Genomic DNA, 22,212 nt, shown 5'->3' on the forward strand with positions numbered 1-22,212 from the left:
GTTTCCCCTCCGAGGAGCCATTATTTTTTACATATAACAAGAATATTTACTAGATCTGTCCAACTTTTTAGTGTAGAGGTGACTTGCCAGTAGCACACCCACACAAACAAAGCAGCAGCAGCAAAAGGACGAAGTTTCTCTTCTACTGAAGGTCGCATCTCCTCTTGGGTCGAAGTTTGATATGTTTACGGCAGCGACTCGTGTCTTTGCTGCTACCATTTGTAAGTAAGGAGGGAGAATCATAGAATGTCAGGGTTGGAAGGGATCCCCAGGATTCTCAACGAAACTATCCATGATCCATCTGTCCTTTGAGAACATCCTGCCCAACCACGGCTTCGTTTAAAAGTCTTGCTGTTTGCCGTCAAAGGGGAAGGGGAAAGAAATTGCTCAAGCACAGAATGTAAAGTGAGGGGATGGTCTACACTTTTTGTGTTAAAGCTCTGTGTGCGCAACCGACGTCTAACCGTCGTCCTCTCCGCCATCCGTTTTGGGCGGGGCCTACCCGTCATACACCTCGGCGCGCCTGCGCCTTGGGGAGGGTCCCTTTTGCCGGAAGTTACTGAGGAAAACACGCAGATCAGCTGCTGTGAGTTGGCAGCTGCGGTGGCTGATAGGCGGCAGAAGGCGAGCTCCTGTTGGAGGGTGGGGAGGAGAGGCGCGCGCCCCTCTGCCTTCCGCTCCCCCCCCCCCGAAGCGTCGTCGCCTGAGGGACGCAGGACGTCGGGGCCGGGAGCCGCAGTTCTGCGCGGGGCGGAAGCGGCCGCGGAACGTTCCGTGAGTTCTCTCGCTCGGGGTTCTGGAACGCTCAGGTTCCGCGTCCTCCTTCTGGCCCCTCCCTCAGCAGCACCTACTCCCCGCATTCACACGCACCCCCTACACCCGTGTCGAGCCCGTGTGAAATTATCCATACCCACTCAGCCACTGACACACCAGGTGGGGTGGGGTGGGGTGGGAGAGGCTGCTTGAAACTCCTTGGGTTTTTGCTAAAAGTGACCAGCTGCCTTTTCCCTGACTTTATCCACTCTAAACAAACCGCACCCAGTCAGCTGGTTGGGTGGCATATTCTCAAAATACGGGCTGTTATGTCTTTTCTTAGCTATTTCTGTTCTGTATCCAGCCAGATGGGCGGGGTATAAATAATAAATAATCCTCCTCCTCCTTCTTCACCACCTTTGCAAATGTTCGTTCTCTGCCTTTTATTACCTGTCCAGTCTCCTTGACTGGCTGGCTTTCCTTCCACATCCATGTCCACTGTGCTTTCTCCATTCCCAGCCCTAACTGGCCATTTGGGAATCTTGTATTGCAGGGATGTCCAACCAGTAGATCGTGATCTACCAGTAGATCCCCGGCTGTTCCTGGTAGATTGTGGGATCCTTATCAAGCACAAAAGGTTATGGGGGGGGGGGAGAGCTAAAAAAAAACTTTGTAATCATCCCCTTAAAAAGCTCAACAACTCTGGGCAATCCACCCACCCTACGCATGCACACTCCTCCTCCCTCCAATGACAATGGGTTGATCACTGCCAGTTTTTTTTTATTCTGGGAGTAGATCACAGTCTCTTGGGAGTTGGACATGCCTGTTGTATTGTAAGTCATGGGGGGGGGGCGGAATAGTAGCTAGCTTGTTGCTTGTTTGCTTTTTTTCTTGTCTGCATGATGCTGGAACTTTTATCCTTGTTCATTTTAAATTCTTACACACCAGAGTTGCTTGGCATTTGAGAAATGCATATGACGGAGACTGATTTTTAACCCTTTGTTAACAAACTTGTAAAGTTTGGTCGCGAAGCTTTTAGGAGTGCTTCATGAAGTCATGGTGCAGGATCTGGTTCTTGCTTACGCCTCATTTTCAGTGAGATGGAAAATGTGTTTGGTACCAGAAAAATACATCTCTAATTATAGGCAAAGGTCAAGTGGGAGTATTCAAGACTAAGGCTTGTGGCTGCAACAATGAGCTGTGGGGTTCTTGCTGCATCTGAGCTAGGCCTAGATGGTGGGAAGAAAGACTAGACTCCACCCCAGTTTTTGTGTGTGGAAGGAATTTATTTGTATGGAAGAGCATTTAATGGAGGGGAAAGCCCAAAAGGAGAATAGTCAGGACTTCCACAAAGGAGGAAGGTTATCTTTAAATGATAGTGTGTACTGTATCATATATTTCAAAATGCGATAAGCCAGCCCTGATGCATTTAGAGGCTCTCTGGCTCACTCTGCTGGATGAAGTCCTGAACATCTGCCCTGAAGTCCTGCCCTGACAGCCCTGCTGCTTGCATGTATGTAACAGCCACAGAGTCAGGGTTGCAATAAGCCGTCAACAATGGCAACAGGACAAAGTGGATTTAAGAAAACAGTCTGTGATATTAAGTATATCTACTTGGATGTCCAGTTGGTGCCAATGGTTGTTCTGTGATTGCAACATTACTTGAAAGCAAGCTCTTTAGTAGTTGTACAGATTATTGAAGGGCAGTTGCTCATCCCAGCTCTGCTCACCTGCTCCATTTCCTTATGCTTGCTTCTGCCAACTTTCTTCATCCACTGCTATACCACCATAACTAGCTACATTGATGCCTCCTCTATTTTGAACAGACTTTTAGCCTATTGTGGGTAGAAAAGAGTAGGATTGAGCTTTATCCAGTTGCCAAGTGTTGAATTATGTGCTCGCGAAGCCCTCTGGGACTAAGGAAGGAAGGAATATGGTTATGATTGCATCCATGTCCTTGCACTTCTAAAAGAGCAAAGGAGATTGCAGGTGCCCAAGTTTGTGCAGTTACTGAGAGATCTTGAACTTGATATGAGCTGTGTCCACTGTTAAGACATTGCCATCACATTGCATTGTTTTCAGGTAGGGTAAAGAACAAAGTGAGGTCATGTGACAAGGGCGTGTCATTCTAAGCCTGCTCAGAGGGCAGTAAGATCCACTAGATTCTAAGGGAGCATGTCTGCAGTTGAGCTTCAAAAGACCTCCATTGGCAAAATTATCTATGTTTATTTGGCAGCAATCCCCAATTTGTTCCTTGGTGTTCACTCTGAGATATGTGTGTTTAAGGATTGTAACCTAAATGTGATAACTTGCACCTTTATTTTGTTTGTTTTTTAAAATCCATTGGTCTGTTTTCTTTCCTTTTCAGCAAGATGTTGCCTACCACGTCTCTTAATTCCCTAGATCATGACAACGGCTCTTTAAACTCTAGGGAGGCAGCCAGGCACACAGCAGGGTTCAAGCGCTACAAATACTTGAGGAGACTCCTTCACTTTCGGCATATGGACTTTGAGTTTGCTCTGTGGCAGATGCTGTATCTATTCACTTCACCACAGAAAGTGTACAGGAACTTCCATTACAGGAAGCAAACAAAAGACCAGTGGGCAAGAGATGACCCAGCTTTCCTTGTGTTGCTGAGTATCTGGCTATGCGGTGAGTGCCTGAGAAATTTATTGAATACCGTACAGGGAATAGTTGACCAGAGCTGGGCTTGCTCCAGAAAAATGCATCATTTGTACTGCTGTAGCTTTTTCTGTGTAAAACCCATGCTTATATAATTTCATTCAGTGGGGAACATGTGTTCCTACACATTCCCTCTTGCGCCTCATCCATGAAAACAATAAGCAGTGAATAAACTATGATTGCAATATCTGCCACATCCACACTGATAAAGATTCCCTCACATTTTGGCTTCAGTTACTTCATCCTGCAGTCCACAGCCAATCTGTTCTGTGCATTGCATGGTTTTAAAATTCTCAGTTCTGTGATCCCTGGCATGTGACAAAGAATGACAAGCCCTAAGTCAGGCATAGGCAGACTTGGCCCTCCAGATGTTTTGGGACTACAACTCACATCATCCCTGACCACTGGTCCTGTTAGCTAGGGATGATGGGAGTTGTAGTCCCAAAACATCTGGAGGGCCGAGTTTGCCTGTGCCTGCCCTAAGTGATAAAAATCCAATTACCCTGGCAAAATTATGAGGCAGGCAGAAATTCTGCCATCTGAGAACTTACATTGTGGATTTGTTTATTTCTGCACTGTGCAACAATGCGTGATTGGCTTTTTTATGAACAGAAAGGTTTAACTTTATTTGTGTTGATGTCCCACATCCTACACAAACATGTGCCAGAGATCACACAGTTGCCCATTTCTTGCTTTATTTGTGTACATGTAGTACAGCCCACACATTTTACTCTTGCAAATCCTAGTTGTATGCATATACCCAACAATTTTATGCTGTAAGCCTTAAACAGCACAGCATTAAACATGCTACAAGTACTTTTCCAGTAAAATTAAGTGAAAGAAAATCTGAGAGCAAATGGGTATTGTTTCAACCTACTTGCGTGTCAAGAGTTAATCCTCTGTCTCTGCTGTTCGTCTTCCTCCTTCAGTATCCACTATAGGATTTGGCTTTGTGTTGGGCTTGGGCTTTGTTGAAATGATAAAGCTGCTGCTCTGGGTCATCTTTATAGACTGCGTAGGAGTTGGCCTTCTAATTGCAACTTTCATGTGGTAAGTCTTTAAAACAACCTGAGTAGAGTTGGGTGGTTTTTTGAGAAGTTTGAATCTTGCTGTATAGAATATGATTGCTGGAACCTTCAGCTACAGTCCTAAGTTTGTCTACTTGTAAGGAAGAAGAGTTTAAGTAGACACATTTCTCATCTCTGGGCTAGATGTACAGTGCTGTTCCAGCAGAAGGTTTCAGTTCAAAATCTGGCAAAAAGAAAATATTTAATGTACAAGTAATTCTGGGCTGTTATGTACTTAAATATAAGGGTATGTTTCTGAAGGTAGCCATGGAGATGGAAAACTACTCACTTCAGCTGTTAAATTGGCTGCCATGTTAATCAGTTTTATCTTTAAAATATTTGTGCATTGCAGCGAGAGAGAAAATGTGCAAGGGACTAGGACTACAGAATTACTAGGACAGTACATTCAGAGTTAGTATATAGAAGGCCATATTGCATCAGTTACAGGATAGGGGAATAACCTTTCCCCTCTTGCCCTGGTTCCGCAGTCTTCTTACTGACATGTACATTTGTTTAGCTGGCTTCTAGGGAATCAAAAATATTTCCTATGTTGTAGTTTTTTCAGGAATCCTTACCAGAGCCCTGTAAGTCCATAAATGCATTTGTGTTCTTCAGAATATGAGAAATGGAAAATAGCAAGGATTAATTTTTCTAGGCTGTAATTTCACCAAAAAGTTGAAATTGTCAAAGTTTGCATACTATTTTTTAACATGTCTGTTCCAAATTCTCTCCCCCTCCCCGAGGTTCATCTCCAATAAGTACTTGACAAAGCACCCGAACAGAGACTGTGACGTAGAGTGGGGATATGCCTTTGATGTTCATTTGAATGCTTTTTATCCACTTCTCGTCATCTTACATTTCATACAGCTGTTCTTCATCCATTGTAAGTAAACCTTCCCTTCCCTGACTTGAAGCATTTTTTGCCTTCTCTTGCTTTGTGCTGACACTGTAATTCACCTGGAGGATCCTGGGGGGCACCACGCCCTATAGCGATGGTGGCTCCTGCAGGATCAGAGAGGCAAAATCCTGCAATTTTCTTCTGGAGGAGGAAGAGAAACTCCCTACCTTCCAGACCAAGAGGTTGTTTATGGGCTGGGCTCTGTTTCTGACTAGTCACTGCCTCTTGTTTCTTTTTCAAAGAGGTTTTGCGCCCCACCCCCCCACCCCAATTTCTGGTTTCTCCCTCCCTTTCCTTCCCTTTTTCCTGGGCTAGTTGGGGGGGGTATTCTTTTCTGACAGTAAGAGTCTGCAAACCTGGCCCTGCTTCATGCCACGGTTTAGTACCTCAACCAGGCTTTTTTCCCCCCTGAGGAGTCTTCTGGATTGGGTTCCCTCACAACCATGCTTAGTGCTGGTCTGGGAGAAATGGGGAGACATGATGTTTCTGGCTGAGGCAGTTGCTCTTTGACCTGACCCTTTTGGTGTGTTCACAGTTGCCTCCTCTGAGGGCAGGCAGACAAGTGCTTAGGCCCTGCTTATGTGAGTTTGGAGGTGGCTTCAGGCAAGGTTAGCCTGTCAAAGGACATGGCCAGCAGCTCGCTTTGGATCAGCCAGCAGCTGAAGAGCTCCATGGACCTTCTCTAAAGTGTCCCATAGTGGCTTTTCCACAGTGAGCTCCAGTCTGTTTCTGTATCCTACTGGAGGCAACACCCCAATGGTACACAGCGCCCTTTTTGGGACCTTCAGTGAGCAGATGTTCACTGGGTTAAGAAACTTTGGTTTTCTCTCTTGCAGACGTAATTTTATTGAATTCGTTTATTGGCTATTTCGTTGGGAATACTTTCTGGCTGACTGCAATTGGTTATTACATCTACGTGACATTTCTAGGGTACAGTGGTAAGCATTGAAGCCTTTGCAACCTAGTTAGTAACAAGAATAGTGCCTTCTTCCCAGTCCTTTTTTGCTAAATCCCTGTTTCAGTATGAGTAAACTTTATGATAAGCATCAGGGGAGGGCTCACTCTGACAGCAACTCTACAAGCTTTGCACAGCATCGTTACTTGAAATGCTGTGTAATATGTAGTGGCTTTAACTGACCTGCCACGTGACTCTGCATCCCTTTGTGAAAGTACTGCGCTTGCAAATGTGGAGCCAACAGAAGCTATACTGGCTTACAGCTATGCATGCTTTTGTTCCTGTGGGTGAGAATGTGTGAAGTCAGCCTTCTGTGTGTTTATTTGTGGCGGGGTGTAGAGTTTCCCCCTTAGGGGATTTCCTTAGTATTTTTTGCATTCTACAAACCTGCCTTTCTCTACCCTGTTTTTCGTGTGCATGGTGCAGAACCCATATGGGGAGAGCGAGTTTGCTATTGCTGCCTAGGATAGAGTTGACAGTATCAGTTGGGCAACAGACAGTGAAATTCTGGACTTTCACTCAATTTTAAACATGGGTTTGTGATGCAGTATGGTTGGGAGGTAGTTGATGTTGCTCAAGAAACAAGGTCGAAGCGCCACAGGGCCAGTTGTGCAATCCTTTGGGTTATATATTTATGAACATGCCAGATTCCAAAGAGACGAAGTTTAAGAATGGCGGGAGGACATGTGGCCGTGCCTTATATCGTAAGGTTACCAGATTTTTTTCAATGAATCCGGGGACACTTTAAATAAAATAAATAAATGCTACACGTTCGGGACGCTGATTCTGCAGCAATGGCAGTGGCAGAGGGGTGGCCACCGCCTTGACCTCAGCCACCATGTTTCCCCTTCCTCTGAAGCTTCTATCTCCTTTCTCCATGCGCCTGGGTGGTAACGAGACTTGGGCAGCGCAATGCCTCCTTTCCCATCGGAGCAGCCCCATTCCTGCTTGCACGCAAGCACTGATAGGCAGCTTGAAGCCTCCCTTCACAGCTGGGAGATCCCCACCCCCTCCTGCTTGCATGCAAATAGGAGTTGGGAGGCTGCTCCGATAGGCAGCATGAAGCCTCCCTTCACAGCTTAGTTGCTGGGGTCAGGGAAGGTGGAGGCAGCCCGGAAGCTGCATCTTACAGCCCCTGCACCACCATCATATGGGGACTTCCGAGCAGCTCCTGAAGCCAGCCAGAGCCAACTGCTCCGGGCTGCTGAGACTGCTGCGTTTCCCGGGGACAATTGATGTAATCCGGGGACATTCCGGTAATGGAATTTGTCCAGGGACTTATTCGCAAATCCAGGGACTGTCCCCGGGAAACGGGGACATCTGGTAGCCCTATTATATCTTGCAGGACTACAGCTCTTTTCATCCTCTGCCTATGCTGCCTGGGGATGCTGGGAGTTAATAATTCAGTGACATCAGGGAAGGCCACATCTTAGCCACCCGATTCAAGTTTTTCTTTTTTTTGTAAAGGATGGGAGGGGCATGCGTTTACTAGAAACAGTAGTTATTTTAGGTGTGGATTTTTTGTTGAGGACTGTCAATATTAAGATGATTGTGATGTTCCTTGCCATTGGCACCTTCAGAAAATTGCATGCTTTCTCACTTTTGAAACTCTCTCCTACTTTCAGCTTTGCCGTTCTTGAAGAACACAGTCATCCTTCTCTACCCGTTTGCACTTCTCATCCTGCTCTATGTGGTTTCATTAGCGATGGGATGGAATTTCACAAAAATGCTTTGTGTTTTCTATACGTACAGAGTGAAATAAACTGCAGCCTTTATAATGGATTGCTTGTTCTTGCCTCTTGTACCACTGTCAGCAAAGGTGGGATGCTCCTGTAAATTACTGTAAATAACTTACTCTTCACTGTAGATCAGTGTGTACAAAGTTTTGGTTTTTAAAAAATGTATTTACAACTGCAGACTTATAGTGATTCTGTATTCTCTTGCAGTCCCTTCCTAATGGAAAAGCTGTACATTACTGTAATAAATATTTTTTAAGAACAACTGTGTGCAACATTGAAAAGGCATTGACTCTGCTATTTGTAAACAGCTTTGTTAACAAATATGAGTATTACAAAGCACAGTTTCCTACAGTACTTCTGCTAGCTCAACAATTTCCTGCTCGCACAATTGAACTCCCCTCTCTCCTGAAAACATATATAAGCAGTCATGGAAAGTGAGGGAGGTAGTTCCTTGTGCTAGTGGAAGTACTTTCTTTGGTTACTGTTCTATCCCTTTACATGGGAGTAAACCCAATTGGATTCAGTAGGCTTTCTTCTTTGTAGACAGCAAAGTAGTAAACAGTTTTCAAAGTACAGTCGTACCTTGGAAGTTGAACAGAATCCGTTCCGGAAACCCATTCAACTTCCAAAACGTTCGGAAACCAAAGCACGGCTTCTGATTGGCTGCAGGAAGCTCCTGCAGCCAATCAGAAGCCACTCCAGATGTTCGGTTTCCCTTAAAATCATTCAAAAACCAGAACACTTACTTCCGGGTTTCAATTGCTGGGGAGCCAATTTGTTCAGAATCTAAGGTACAACTGTATTGTTTACTACTTTCAGTTCCGAGACCACTTTTATTTGGCCTTGAAACAGTTTCTATGGAAGTGTATCAGCATCTGTCAAATCAAGGAGGCATTGAATAGCTTGCTTCCGTGCCTTTAGATGGATGTATACCCCTCCTTCATGAGAGAGAAAAACAGGGCTGTAAGCTGCAAGAAAGAGCAGCAGTTCGTATCAACCAAACTTGTTTCCTTTGGGAGGAAAATGCACTTTTAAAAACAATTTTTAAGAGTGTTCTTTTTCTTTTCCAAAGAAAATGTTCCAACTTGCAATGCCCCACTCCTGCAGAATTTCCCATACATCATACCCCTGTTTGTCAAACTATTGGGGAATGCTGTGCAAGGAGCACTGCAAGCATTGCCAATTCGCAGTACAGTGGTATCTTGGTTCCCGAACTTAATCCATTCCAGGAGTCCGTTCGACTCTCAAAACCATTCAAAAACCAAGGCATGGCTTCCAATTGGCTGCAGGAGCTTCCTGCACTCAACTGGAAGCCATGTCGGACGTTCGGTTTCTGAAAAATGTTCACAAACCGGAACACGTACTTCTGGGTGTGTGGCATTCAGGAGCCGATTTGTTCAGGAGCCAAGTTGTTCAAGTACCAAGGTACCTGCAATTGGGCAGAATTTGGGCTTCAGGCCACATGTTACCCACTCCTGGTATGCACCTTTCTAAAGTAGCCTTGGAAAAAGAGGGTTTAGAGAGAACCCAAATGGTAAAGTGATATATCAATTAAAAAGCTCCGATCCGAAAGCTGTTCTGTACAGAGTTCCATATTTTCACTAGTTAAGTATTCAATAACGCTTTTTCAAAATATTTATTTCAAATATTACATGGGCAGCTGTGGCACATAGAACATTGATGAAAGGCACGGTTAACATGACCCAGTTAGGTTTTCAAATATAGCAGCAAGATTAACAAAACCAAAACCTAGCTCAAAAAAATAAATTGTACTGCAAGTACTGTCAATGGTTAATGGAAACATGGCTGGCTGTAGGGCCAAAGTTGCAGGTTCCATGAGCACAGAAACAGAAATTGGCAACCACACAGCGGACTGGGAATAAGGAGTTGGAGCATCATTTCTCCTTTGGTGAATTAATTACCACTGACATCATTCAGTTACCAAAACTGTAATCATTCCTAGCAAAGTCTAATAAAAGCAAGAAATCAAACCTGCTGGCTGTCATCCTACTCAGCTATTTTTAAGGCTTATAAACATTCACAATAGTATATTAAAACCTTAGCAAATAGCTACACCGTAATACAAGTGACGCACAAATCTGATATTCAGAGAATGTGACTGAATTTGAAAGGCTTGTCATCTTTGTAGAATGGCCAGAAATATAAAGAAGTTTTGGATTAAGTTAACTTATATTTGCAGGACAGGATTTTTTTTTCTTATTTCCAATGAGTAAGGGGAAACAACCACTTTTGGTGGTGGTTTCGCCACACAATCTCTGTATTACACCCCCTGCTTTTGGCTGATTTGTGTTCTCTCTCCCACCCACCCCAGAATCAACATGTTCAATATACTGTGGAAGATTAGGTTGCATTTGCTGGGGGGGGGGGGTGTAAGCCCAGTTGAACTGCTAGGTAAAAGGAGGAAAACAACACTTTGGTTTCTAGGCAATAATTTGATCACTTGGCGGACAAAAATCAGGGGCATTAGAAGGGTAGTTGCCACAAACGGAATGAATTTAGAAGGGGGGGGGGTGTTGATTGATGGACTCTGGGATTTAGTAATACTATGTAGCAAAAGATCAAACAACCTCTTAATTCATACCACCAAATGTTGACACATTTTTACAAACCTTTTAGGCAGTACAAGCTTGGGAGCAATACTGCCAACCTTTAACGAGGAGCTGTAGCCCCCATGCTTTGCTATGCTAAGTGGAAGACCAGGGCTGTTACAAAGCTTGTTCAGAGCAAATCAAATTGGAGATACAGGTCTGCATATTATCCCCCATGCAAAACACATACAAAGTTGGCTTTGAAATTTGTCCCACGGACTTGGAATTTCTCATACCCCCCCCCCACCTTCGAGTAGGCCAGTGGCGTTACCAAATCATCAAGCACTGGTTCAAAATGCATAAATACTTGCTCCTGTAACTGTGTTGTGCGAACACTAATTTCAATGCAAGTTTGGCACCACAGACAGCATACGACTTTTCCCAATGACAATTGTAAATACTTAGCATTTATGTAGCACTTTGGGTTTTTAAGTGCCTTGAACTGCCTCATAAATCTTTAGAACCACCCTGCAGTCTCATTATGCCTGTATTTCAGATGTGGAGCTAAGACAGAGATTGTGGCTTACCTAACCCAGTGATTTCATGGAAGGTGATGTTTGAGGATAGGCTCTCGGCCACTATGCTACACAAGCTCTATTTTTTATTTTTTAACTATTTTTATTAGATGCCCAATAACAGTCATTCTTTGGGCAACACACAAAGTAGTAAAACAAGATAAAATCTTAAGCGCATACTTATCTTCCCAGCCAAATGGAGAAGGAAAGAGTCTCAGCAAACCTAGTCTATAAATATAGGACAGATTCAACCAAGAAAAAAAATATTTTTTGGGGGGGGGACCTCTATTGTGGAAACATCTTGAACAATTTGAAACTTGATTTTAAAATGGATATTACTATGACACTTTTTAGAAAAAAAACTCACGAGGGGGAAGGTGGGCAGACACCTATTTGCAGACACTTATTCGCATAAATTTTACAAATCGTTTTCACCCTTGAGAGAAGGCAGACAGTTCTTTTTTGGCAAAGCTGGCATCCAAGATGCAGAATTATCTTAAGATTCAGCTCGTGAAACAAACTACCACCACTTAAGTAAACTTCTGTTTACCTGCATGAGTGACAGGTGTGCAGTTGAGGTAAAAAAAAAAAACAGCTTAGCTTCTCATATCTTGGCTAGGGTTAAGAGAGTTCTTTAAAAACTATTACATACTATTGCGTGTTTACTGTGCTGCAGAGCACAAAGTGCTAGAATTGCCTCTCTTCAAGGCTACTGACCAAGCAAGGATCTCTTCTTCATTTCCTTGAAGTACAAAAGACAACAAGCATCCAGAATCACATGATGTCCCTTGCTTCAGTCAGCTGGAGTGCAATGCTTTTAGCGGAGCTGGGCCCTCTTAAAGGGGAAAAAATCACTTTTAACACTTGAAAGTAAAGACAGACAAATCACATTTTTAAAAAAGCTCAGCTGAGGTTACTGTGTATCTACCTATTTCCACCGTTATCCCTAATAAAATGGTAAGTTTAAGTCATTCCATAAGAATGTGCAGAGACCATACAAAACGGGATGTAAAGCAAAAACAAAAATGTAAATGCGGAAACATCGGAGCGCTTTTCTATCCAAATGAATAAATTGGCTGTGTTTCGGAAGATTGTACAAAGGTTTAAAAAGGAATAATCCATTATCAAAATTTCCCTTTAATGGGAGAGGATGAATCAGACTTCAGATTCGCACACCATACTGAAGTACAAAACTCCTCAACATGCCTTCTGTGATTACATATTGTGGACTGTGAGCATTAGAAAGTAATGCTATTCAAAGTCCTTGCATGTTATGCCTTTGAACAACATCTCCTAGATTTTGGGCATAAGCCATAGGGCAAGTTGTCCTATGCAAAATCACATTTACTTTTGTGCAGGATAAGTTTTTAAAGTTGCGTTCTTAGTATGGTACAAAAGTGCTTCATCTTTAAACTCCCATTTAACACTCCTAACCATGGCAGTATATTACAAAATATGGTCACTTCATCACCAAAGCAAAATGTAGTGTCAACCCAAGAAGTAAGATAATCCGTTTAAAAAAAAAACTGCATCGAGTTATATTACCTGCATAAAAATATGTACTTTTCAAATCATTTTAATAAATTAAATCCCCCTAATGCTTTTGAATATATATCCCTGATCATCTATAAAAGAGGGCTTGAATTAGCAAAATAAATGGACCTCCAAAAAGTACCCCCTTCATAAAATGTATTCATATTTTTTTCATCTTCGAGGAATGTAACAATATGTACAACTTCCATGTAGCGTATCCCTATCACTTGGATCGGGGACACCGTGATCCTTAGGCAGCAGAGTCATGAAGGAACTCATGGATCCAAGATAAATAATACCGGTCAGTTTCTAAATTGTAATAAATCTTTCTTGCTGAGTCTTATCTTCTCAACTACAGTAGATTTCACAAGAGGTAGTTTCACTGAGAAGTCAGAGTTGGAAATAAGGTGCATGCTCAGTGATTTCACTCTGCAATTGGGGGGGGTGGATTTTGTAGAAAAGTCTTCAAAAGATGGAGATCTCTCTTGTTCCTCTTGATTGATCAGTTGGGGAGCTTTTTAATATGAATCTGCAATGCAGAGATGAAAAGCAGCTGGTAAAATATACACCCGTTTATGAAAAAGACCACCACATATTACAGCAAAAGACAGCTCCTTGTAATCCCCCCCCCCCCCCGGTGTTATTGAACCACATTTTCTACAAGCTACTTGACAGCAGAGACTAAACATGGCTTCTGGGTGTGCATATACTGCACGCATGTGTTTTGACACAAGAGTGCCTTTTCAATGTTAAATATAAACCAGTTGGTTTGCTGTGGAAACGCTTGATTGTGAAGCTGCCCTTTGTCATAACAAAGTCTTGTCCCACAACCGTGAAACATCCCAGCTGATCTAAACTGTTGCTTTCCACACAGATAGATACAGCTGACAAAGCAGACTCCTAAAACGCTTTTCAAACTGAATGTGATAATAGGGAAGCTGAGCAGAACTTCCAGCACCTAACGGAAAAGTGTTTGTTTTTTGAATCCCTTCCAAAAGTACTTCCTAGGATTTGGGAATTATCTGGAACAGCATGGGAGGTGGTGCGGGGGGGGGGGGGTCACAAACCCTGCCATCTGCTAGCAGACACCTCTTCTGGGTTGGATATGAAGAGAAGAGCACCTTTGGTTCAAACCTGACATTCAAAAAATACTTAATAGCACTAGGATGTCATAGGGCATGGGTAGGCAAACTAAGGCCCGGGGGCTGGATGTGGCCCAATCGCCTTCTAAATCCAGCCAGCGGACAGTCCGGGAATCAGCGTGTTTTTACATGAGTAGAATGTGTGCTTTTATTTAAAATGCATCTCTGGGTTATTTGTGGGGCATAGGAATTCGTTCATTCCCCCACCCCCCCAAAAAAATATAGTCCGGCCCCCCACAAGGTCTGAGTGACAGTGGACCGGCCCCCTGCTGAAAAAGTTTGCTGACCCCTGTCATAGGGTGCTTCAGCAAGGCAAATGCCCAAGTGTTCTCAAAGCAGCATGCAAACACACACACACACACAGATGTCAGCTTGTGGCATCAGGATTTCACACAACTGCAGTGTGTATCACTTGTGTCTGGAAGCCACATCAATTGACTAAAATCTGTCTGCAAAATGCCAGCATTGAGAGGTTTATCACAATAGTCCCACAGACTCGGAATGTCACAAAACACTTATTTTAAAGAGAGACTTAAACCTGAAGTGGTTTGAAGGTTGGTTTTCTGGTCATACAAGGCATTTCTGTTGAAATCTTACCTCATTTAGAATTGCCCAGACAGATGAGTTCTGTATTACTAGAAGCCGGACAGCTGCAATTGGATTTAGACTGGGATCAACTGTTCCCTCTGCCATTCCATTTTCAAATTTGCCTTCAGAAAGCAAAAAGGCATTCTAAATGAAAACGTTCAACCAATACAAGCCATCACATAAGAACATGTTATATGTAAGTCTACTGTATTTAGTTTTGAAATGGGTTCACAACTGCGGCAGTCCCCAAGGCAACACAGGAAAAGGTAGAGTTTGTGGAAGCAGTCAGAGATCTACTTTTTGACAAAAACAGGATTTTTGTGCCTCAGTTTGAACAATGCTTCAATGGTTCATAAACCACATTAAAAAACAACACCCCCAAACCTTATATATCACTTTCAACATTCATCCAAATATATTCTTTATTTGGGACTGAGATTTGCGTGCAAAATAAATAAATACCCCCGCTTACATATTTTTAAAATCACAGCTCTCAATTGAAACTTCTAGATAAAGGGTTACCACCATCTCATCATTCTGTTCATATCATAAATTATCTCTGTTTCAACTAAAAGCAGCATCATAGTCAGCCTGTAAAAATATAGAACTGGTGCTATGATATGTTACTTTAGCGATCCAGAGTTTATTTTAACAATATAGGAGGACAATCAAGAATTTCCTTCATCCCTTGCAGTTGTTGGATGCTACAGGGTACCTTCTCCTACACTTGGTAACACCAAAAAGTGAATCGCTGCTCAACTATCTGATCTGAGTTTGGCTTCTGCTGCCATCACCCAAACTTCTGTAGGGCTTTGGTAGATAGGACCAGGCCATAAGACAAGTTGCCTTAGGCCCCATCTGCACTATACCACTTTAAACAGTGATAGCTTCCCCCAAAGAATTCTGGGAATTGTAGCTTGTTACACGTGTTGAGCTACAATTCCCGGAGTGGTGTTATGACCAATCCCTATTCCCAGGGAACTCTGAGAATTGTAGTTCTGTGAAGGGAACAGAAGTCTTCTAATAACTAACAGTTTCTATAATTCTTTGGGGAAAGCCATGGCTGTTTAAAGTGGTATGAAACTGCTCTAAATGTATAGTGCAGATGGGACCTCAGATACAAAACAGTTTTGTTGATGATTATTTTTGTAAAACATTTCTTTTTTCTTCCTTTTACACAGTTTTACCTATTCTGAAATACCCATCATCCAATCGTTTCTCTTTGGTTTCTTTGCTTAATACCAACTCTTCACTCTGAAAAGCGAGATAAAAAAATTGAAGTATTAGTTATATGCCAATGTAGTGATACATAAGGGATAGAGAAGAATTTTGGTCTTCATATTAAAAAAGGAACCAACCCAATTTCACAGTTTCTGGCCTCATTCACCGATGGGACAACAGTCTAAGGATCAAACACACTTCTCTGGATTTTGCAATGACATTCAGATTAAAAACTGCATGTAAAAATGCTTATTTTATGGGGGAAATGAGGGCAGGATTCACCTAACAAGCCTGGTCAGTGGAAGCAGCCCTGCACAATGGGGTTTCCCCCACAGTCTGAAATTGGCTTGGGAGGGGGTCAGGAGAACCTCAATAAAGCATGTAGGGGAAGGAGAGGAGGGCATTCTGTCTGGCAAGCTGCAGTGCTTACACAAATGAAATGTTATCTCATAACACGATGATGAATTCTAATCTGAATATTCTAGGGGAGAATGCATAGAAAAGCATACAGATGCATATTTTAGGACTTAAATGTACACAACACACATTTATGGGAAATATGCCTCAAAATGTATACAATTTAAATGCCATTTTTTCATGATTTTTAAAAAACCAATTTATTGAGAACAAGAACAGAAAAGCATATATGACTGAACACGTAAAGATGTCACAGAAATAAGCTGATCAGTCGATAACTCTCTATTACAGCAGGAAATGGGTCCCTTTGTTCTGTACACAAATCATGATTAGAAGTCCCCCAAACAGAGCCATTAAAAAAAGAGAAAGAAATAAAGTTTTACTTTTTGTGCAGATGCAGAGGGAGCAGTATTCTGCAAGTGAACTATAACTGACTTTGTGAGGTATAGCTAAGCATACTGTAGAACACGTTATGAAATGCACAGCCCAAAAGCTGTAGAACAGGTTGCTATACACAAATCTTCTCTCCCATCATAATCCTCCTTGCCTTATATTGCCTTGCACTTAATGTCAATGGCAACCCCACGCAAGGCGGCTCCTAGTCCCAGTCATGCCAGAAGGAGACATGCTGAGCCCAAATAGCAGGTCCTTATCTCCTGCCCTGTCCCCTCAATGACGGTATCGTAATAACAAGTCAGAAGGTAATTTAAGTCTCTTCATATTTTTATACCAGGCACCTATGCTACTTACTGTGTTCCTTCCTTTGGTCAGTGTCTGGATGCACAATGGAACTTCCATTCTCTTTCTGTTCACTGCATGTCCCCAACTCGGCTCCATATAGGGTTGCCATACATCCAGGAAATCCCGGACATGTCCTCTTTTGGGGACCAACATGCCCATCCGGGGGGATTTTTACATCTTAAAGCAAATGTCTGGGTTTGCGGGGAGTTGTTTATATTTGGGGGGTGGCACAGGGCTGCTCTGCACGCCGTGGCTGCTGCCAACCCAAGCGTGCGCAGCTCTTTCCCCAGCTCAGGCTGGCAGCTGCTCAGGTTGTCCTCTTTTTTGCTCTACAAGATATGGCAACCCTAGCTCCAGAGAATTGGAAGAACCCCTCAATAAGATTTAGGGGGGAACACAAGGAGAGGACGCTACTAATAGAATTGTCGCCCTTTCTTCTTAGCCCTAATTGTACCACAACTGTTGTATGGCCTTTGTTATCACCTCCCAAGCATCCTGAGGCTGATAAGGCCACTGGAGTCAATTTCACAAGCAAAGTTCTATAAATGCTAAACCAAGTCCTACAATTCTGCATTCAGTGGGTAGTGGCAGCTCTTGTTTACCAGCAATTTTTCTAGGTTATACTTAGATCATGAATGTCAGCCTTCTGGAAATATACATTCCTTATTCCAGTTTTTTGAGATAAGATTTGGTGGGATTAATAGTTCTATCACTGGGGAGGGAGAAAACCCACATTCTCTTACATCAATAGAAATGTCATGTATGAAAGATACTCATTTTTACCCTTAAGATAAATACAGGGGGGGGGGACAGACTTCTCTGTCTTCATACCTTAAAAGGCAACACTTCCACTGTTGTGTTGACGAATATATCTCCTGGATGTTCTGGGTTGCCGCTATGGAACAGGAATCTATAAATGCGAAGATTAAGAAGCCCAAGATGATCAGTCATGGTTAATGAGAAGTATGGAAACATATAGAGGCCACCTAAAAGACCAAAACCCCACAAAATCCTGTTTACTTAGAAGTTAATGTGTTCAAAGGGGTTTACTCCCAGGTAAGTATGGAAAAGACTGCTGCCAATGACACCCAAAAGAAAGCATGCTGAAAGATTATAACATTGGGTTGTATCCAACATGGTGCTAACTAAATGTTCCATCAGTGCAAGTATTTCTGCTTGTGCAATGGAAGGTTTTCCACCTCCCCCTACATGCTCCCTCAATGTGTTCTAGGGGTTCCTCCAACACTCTCAAGCAGATTTGGGGATAGCTGGCATTACCAAGGCAGAAATCCTTGCACTGATGATATACGTTAGTTGAATACTGCCCCTGGTTCTTGTACACAGCTGTCAAAGGAATCATAATGGACTAAAATTGTCAAATGAGATTTGTATGTTCTTAACTGCTATCAGTGTAAGGATGCCTAGAAGGAATTAAACTATGTTTAAATAAGAAGTATGTTTATATTGCAACCCCCAAATCAATTCAGTAATTTCAAACCATGAATGGGTAACCTTGCCCCCAAATTTGTTGTTAAGACTATGAACTCCCATTAGTCCAGCCAACATGGTCAATAGCTATGGATAGGAGTTGGTCCAACAACACCTGTAAGCCACAAGTGAGCTACCCCTGTTTTAAACAAATCTCGATCTTTTGTCAGGAAGCCTATTCGGAGTGCTATTTTCGCATGCAAAGACAGTGACATGAAAATTGTGACTATTTCCTCAAAGGGGAAAGGATGAGCTGCTTAACCTAAAAGCAAACTAGACATCCTATCTAGAGGGAAGTGTGAGGTCCTAGGCAGGAACATTGGGGGGGGATGCCTTGGGAAGAGCCCAACAAGATACAGCAACAGGAGGACTCTGGGCAGGCGATCCAAAGGGCACAATTGTTTGGGAAGATTTCAAGTAAATCATGAGAAAAGCTGACCAAAAGAACCCCTAAATATAAATCACTTTCGCTTATTTCTGTTACTTGCAAGCTATAAAAAAGAGGACTGCCTATACAGTTATAAATCCTTACACATTACAGCATGATAGCAGAAAGTAAAGTCCAATGTATGTAAGCAATTCTGTTCCTTGCTCCCCCCCCCCACCCTGTAACCATTCATTTGACTAATAGTGAAATGAAGTTCCTGCAATCTTATGCACACTCATCTGACAGAAAGTCTCAATTAATACATGTTAACTTCCAGGTAAATAGTCATAGGATTATTCTGTTTGTGTCTTCTCAGGAAACATTTCCATACAAAGTTAATCCTTCTAATTTTATTCATTTTACATAAGCAGCTTCTATTTCAAAGAAATACTCCGTTCCACAGCTTCAAATTACAGTGCGTTCCATCTACATATATGCAGCTGCTTCCCTTATCTTAAAATTCAAAGCAGTAGTAAAGTAGTATTTCCCAAGCAGATTGCAAAAAAATAGATGTAGATAGAAATTCATCTGAAACCTGAATGGCTGAATACAATTACATATATAAATAGTCCAAAAGAGATGAATTAAAGCTGACTCAATTCCTACACACGGACGATGAGAACACAAGGACAGATTAATTGGCATCAGGATACACAACAACATGTTGTTGTAAATCTGTCACTTGCTGCTTGTTTAATATACTGTAAGCAATCTTCACACAAAATATTACTTCAGAACTGGATTGAACTTTAAGTTAAGGGAAGCAGCTCCATCTTTATATTGTACATATCTTTGAATCCATGCAGCAAGATCTCTTCAATGTAGAAAAAGCCCCTGTGAGTTGAATGAAACAGAAGACTTAACTTGAATGGAAATGCTATTTTTGTACAAGACACCATGACAAACTTTACTGTTGCGTGAGGAACATCAAGGCGAAGAAGGTCCTTAGCCACCCCTTTCAACCATTTGAACCGCCACAGAAATGTCAGTAAAACCTTTAAGAGTTCAGGTAACTTTCCTTACAACATATGATACACATGTACATATGAAAAGGTTCCCTGGTCCTAATAATACATTTGCCTCGGCAAAACTGATTGCTGCACACATTAACGTTATCAAGACAAATTTGTAAAATATACAATAGGACATAACATCTCCTATTTTAAGGAGCATCTTGTGTTACAAATATTCCTATTTCAACATGGCAGCTGTAAAAAAATGAGCTTATTTTTCAGCATTTCAGCTAATAGCTTCATTGTCAACATGAAACAAATCAGTAACAATCTCCCGGAGACAGACATCTACGACTGAGTTTTTAATGGTTGTGTAAAAATGACTAATTCATGAAATCTGTGGTTTCTAACCCAATTGTTCAAACAGAATATAAAACTGATCTTCCTTTATTTGAAATAATGTTCCCTTTTTGTTGAAACCAGGACAGAAAATTATCGAATCTGTGCTATGCCTCTCATTGATAATTTTTAACATCAGTAATAATTGAAGCCACTTGATGTAGGATTTGAAAATGTAATATTTAGTGTTCTGAACACCATTTTGCTATGTTCTCTCTGCAGTAGAGATCAAAGAAAGACAAATAAAACTGAAAATAACCTTGCCTATTATCTAATATGGATGTCAGTGTGACATTACGAGTTTCCATTTTCAAAAAGATAACATTCAGTTTAGGGGTGTTGGCAAAGCTAGATGATCTTACAACTTAGATCTATTTTGCCATGCGGACAGCAAAACTTAACTTTGTCTTGTTTCTCATCCTTCCAGATTAACAGCTGCTCATGCGCACTTAACTACCCCAAATTAGTTTATAGCATTATAAACTAATTTTGCAGACCACTTACAGCCCCTGGGTTGTTATTTGAATTGAGGTGGTGCGGGAGACACCCCAAATCTGTGCCCAAGGAATTGCAAAATGATCATGAAGAAGCATGATATAATTAGTACCTTTCAAAAGATAAATCAATTTTACTGTTTTAAAAAGTGAGGTGGAGGTGGAGTGCAAGTTGCGACAGGTCACTGGGTTACAAATTGACCATAGAAACATCTTGTGATGTTTACACAAAATGCAAAATTTGGCAGTTGTAAACCTCCCCTTGGTGGGGCATCCACAATTCAACTTTTTCAAGTAAGCTCTGCCAGCAATATCTCTAGTGGAGGAATCAGAAATCAGCAAGTAGTTGCTTCTTAACCCACAGCTGTAATATTTTGAGAACAAGTTCATTGTCAGTGATGTTAAAACAAGGATGACTCTTCATCTGTCAGATTCCTAAGGACCTATTCCAATGTGAAATTTTGATAACCCAGCTGATCATTTAACCTCCAAGATATACCCTTCTGCTTAGTCACCAGCATTTAATTTAAATGACCATGAAGCTCATCTGCAAAATTCATTTCCAACCTCATGACAGGATTAATAAGCATGTCTAAGCAATGGAAACTGGAAAGAATTCCCATAGAGATGTGTGCATGAAAACATTAAAGCTGAGTGCTAAATACACTTAGAACTTAATAGAACTTAAAAGCTGTTAACAGTACACTTCTATCCTAACCTAATAGTACAAAATGGTTTCCTGCACAAGTTTTTCTTTGCAAGAAGAAAAGTGACATTACACGGAGCCAAATTTACAATATGCATTCCAAAATGGCACAAATAACAACTGGGCTATTTTAATTCTAAACAACCGGTGTGGCTTTGTTTTGTCTAGAATACCAAACATTTGACAAAAAAAGTCCAACAAGCAAACTAATCATTCTATTGGATGCCATGAACAATTGTTTATAAAGCTGGTCGATTTGTTGTAATTCCAACCTCATTTCAAGACACCGTTCAGCAGAAGCTTCATTTTGTCATGGAAGCACTTACCTTTCCACATTGACAGGCTTGTCAAATTTAAAGAGGATATAATCTCCAGCAACTGGTGTAACAGCCCAAAAGAAATCTTCACCCATGTAGGCTTTTTCAAGAGCATGACCCTGATAGACCTTCAAAGTTGTAGAAACCTCTGCAGGTGGATTGACATGAATTTTATGCAATAATGGTTTCAGGAAGTCTTTATCCTAAAAAGACGTTAAGATTCATTAAGCTAGGAACTGAAGAAGAGGTCAGATACAAAACAGACTCTGCTTCAGTGAGCTGTAGCAAAAAAAACCTGCCTGAAGCAGCTTTTATCAAGAGGCATTAAACATTTCCCTTGGCAGGAAATTTTCCTCAACAAACGTTGGGAGTCTATTGTTCAGTCTCCTGTTTTCCTTTTCTGATTTTTCTGCAGTGATTATTGATCCTCTCTCTGTTGTCAAGCTGGCTATCAGCCATAATATATTTTCTCCCTGCTACTGGCTTATTTTGCAGTTAAATGAAAATTCAAAGTCAATTAACATTAATCAACAAGTATACAATTTTAAGAAAGTTTACTTAAAAAGAG

The 22,212-nt window shown here is 41.8% G+C and overlaps 2 protein-coding genes across 6 annotated transcripts in view; one reads left to right on the forward strand and one right to left on the reverse strand.

The window, feature by feature from the left end:
* The first annotated feature begins 83 nt into the window (after positions 1-83).
* UNC50 (unc-50 inner nuclear membrane RNA binding protein) lies at positions 84-8,356 on the forward strand. Of its 3 annotated transcripts, none has more exons than XM_081003430.1 (6): positions 84-221; positions 3,122-3,405; positions 4,365-4,485; positions 5,246-5,385; positions 6,237-6,338; positions 7,981-8,356. In XM_081003430.1, exons 2-6 carry the CDS (start codon positions 3,126-3,128, stop codon positions 8,115-8,117), a joined length of 780 nt encoding a protein of 259 aa, XP_080859556.1. In that variant the 5' UTR covers positions 84-221; positions 3,122-3,125; the 3' UTR covers positions 8,118-8,356. The 3 variants fall into 3 exon arrangements, with proteins under 3 accessions (XP_080859556.1, XP_080859557.1, XP_080859555.1); XM_081003431.1 differs by lacking the exon at positions 84-221 and adding an exon at positions 449-586; XM_081003429.1 differs by lacking the exon at positions 84-221 and adding an exon at positions 593-774.
* Positions 8,357-9,716: 1,360 nt separating this feature from the next.
* The window catches only part of MGAT4A (alpha-1,3-mannosyl-glycoprotein 4-beta-N-acetylglucosaminyltransferase A), a 54,307-nt gene continuing 41,811 nt past the window's right edge, over positions 9,717-22,212 (reverse strand). For 2 of the 3 annotated variants that reach the window (XM_081003425.1, XM_081003426.1), the window contains 4 exons: positions 21,654-21,847; positions 17,692-17,770; positions 15,669-15,735; positions 14,243-14,603 (listed from right to left, as the gene is read on the reverse strand). In XM_081003425.1, coding sequence (XP_080859551.1) covers positions 14,461-14,603; positions 15,669-15,735; positions 17,692-17,770; positions 21,654-21,847 — 483 coding nt within the window. In that variant the 3' untranslated portion in view covers positions 14,243-14,460. Of the gene's footprint in view, positions 13,281-14,242; positions 14,604-15,668; positions 15,736-17,691; positions 17,771-21,653; positions 21,848-22,212 lie in introns of those variants that run through there. The other variant, XM_081003427.1, reaches the window with a different exon arrangement.

Source organism: Podarcis pityusensis (assembly GCF_964106645.2).
Source record: "Podarcis pityusensis genome assembly, chromosome: 4".
Lineage (NCBI taxonomy): Eukaryota > Metazoa > Chordata > Lepidosauria > Squamata > Lacertidae > Podarcis > Podarcis pityusensis.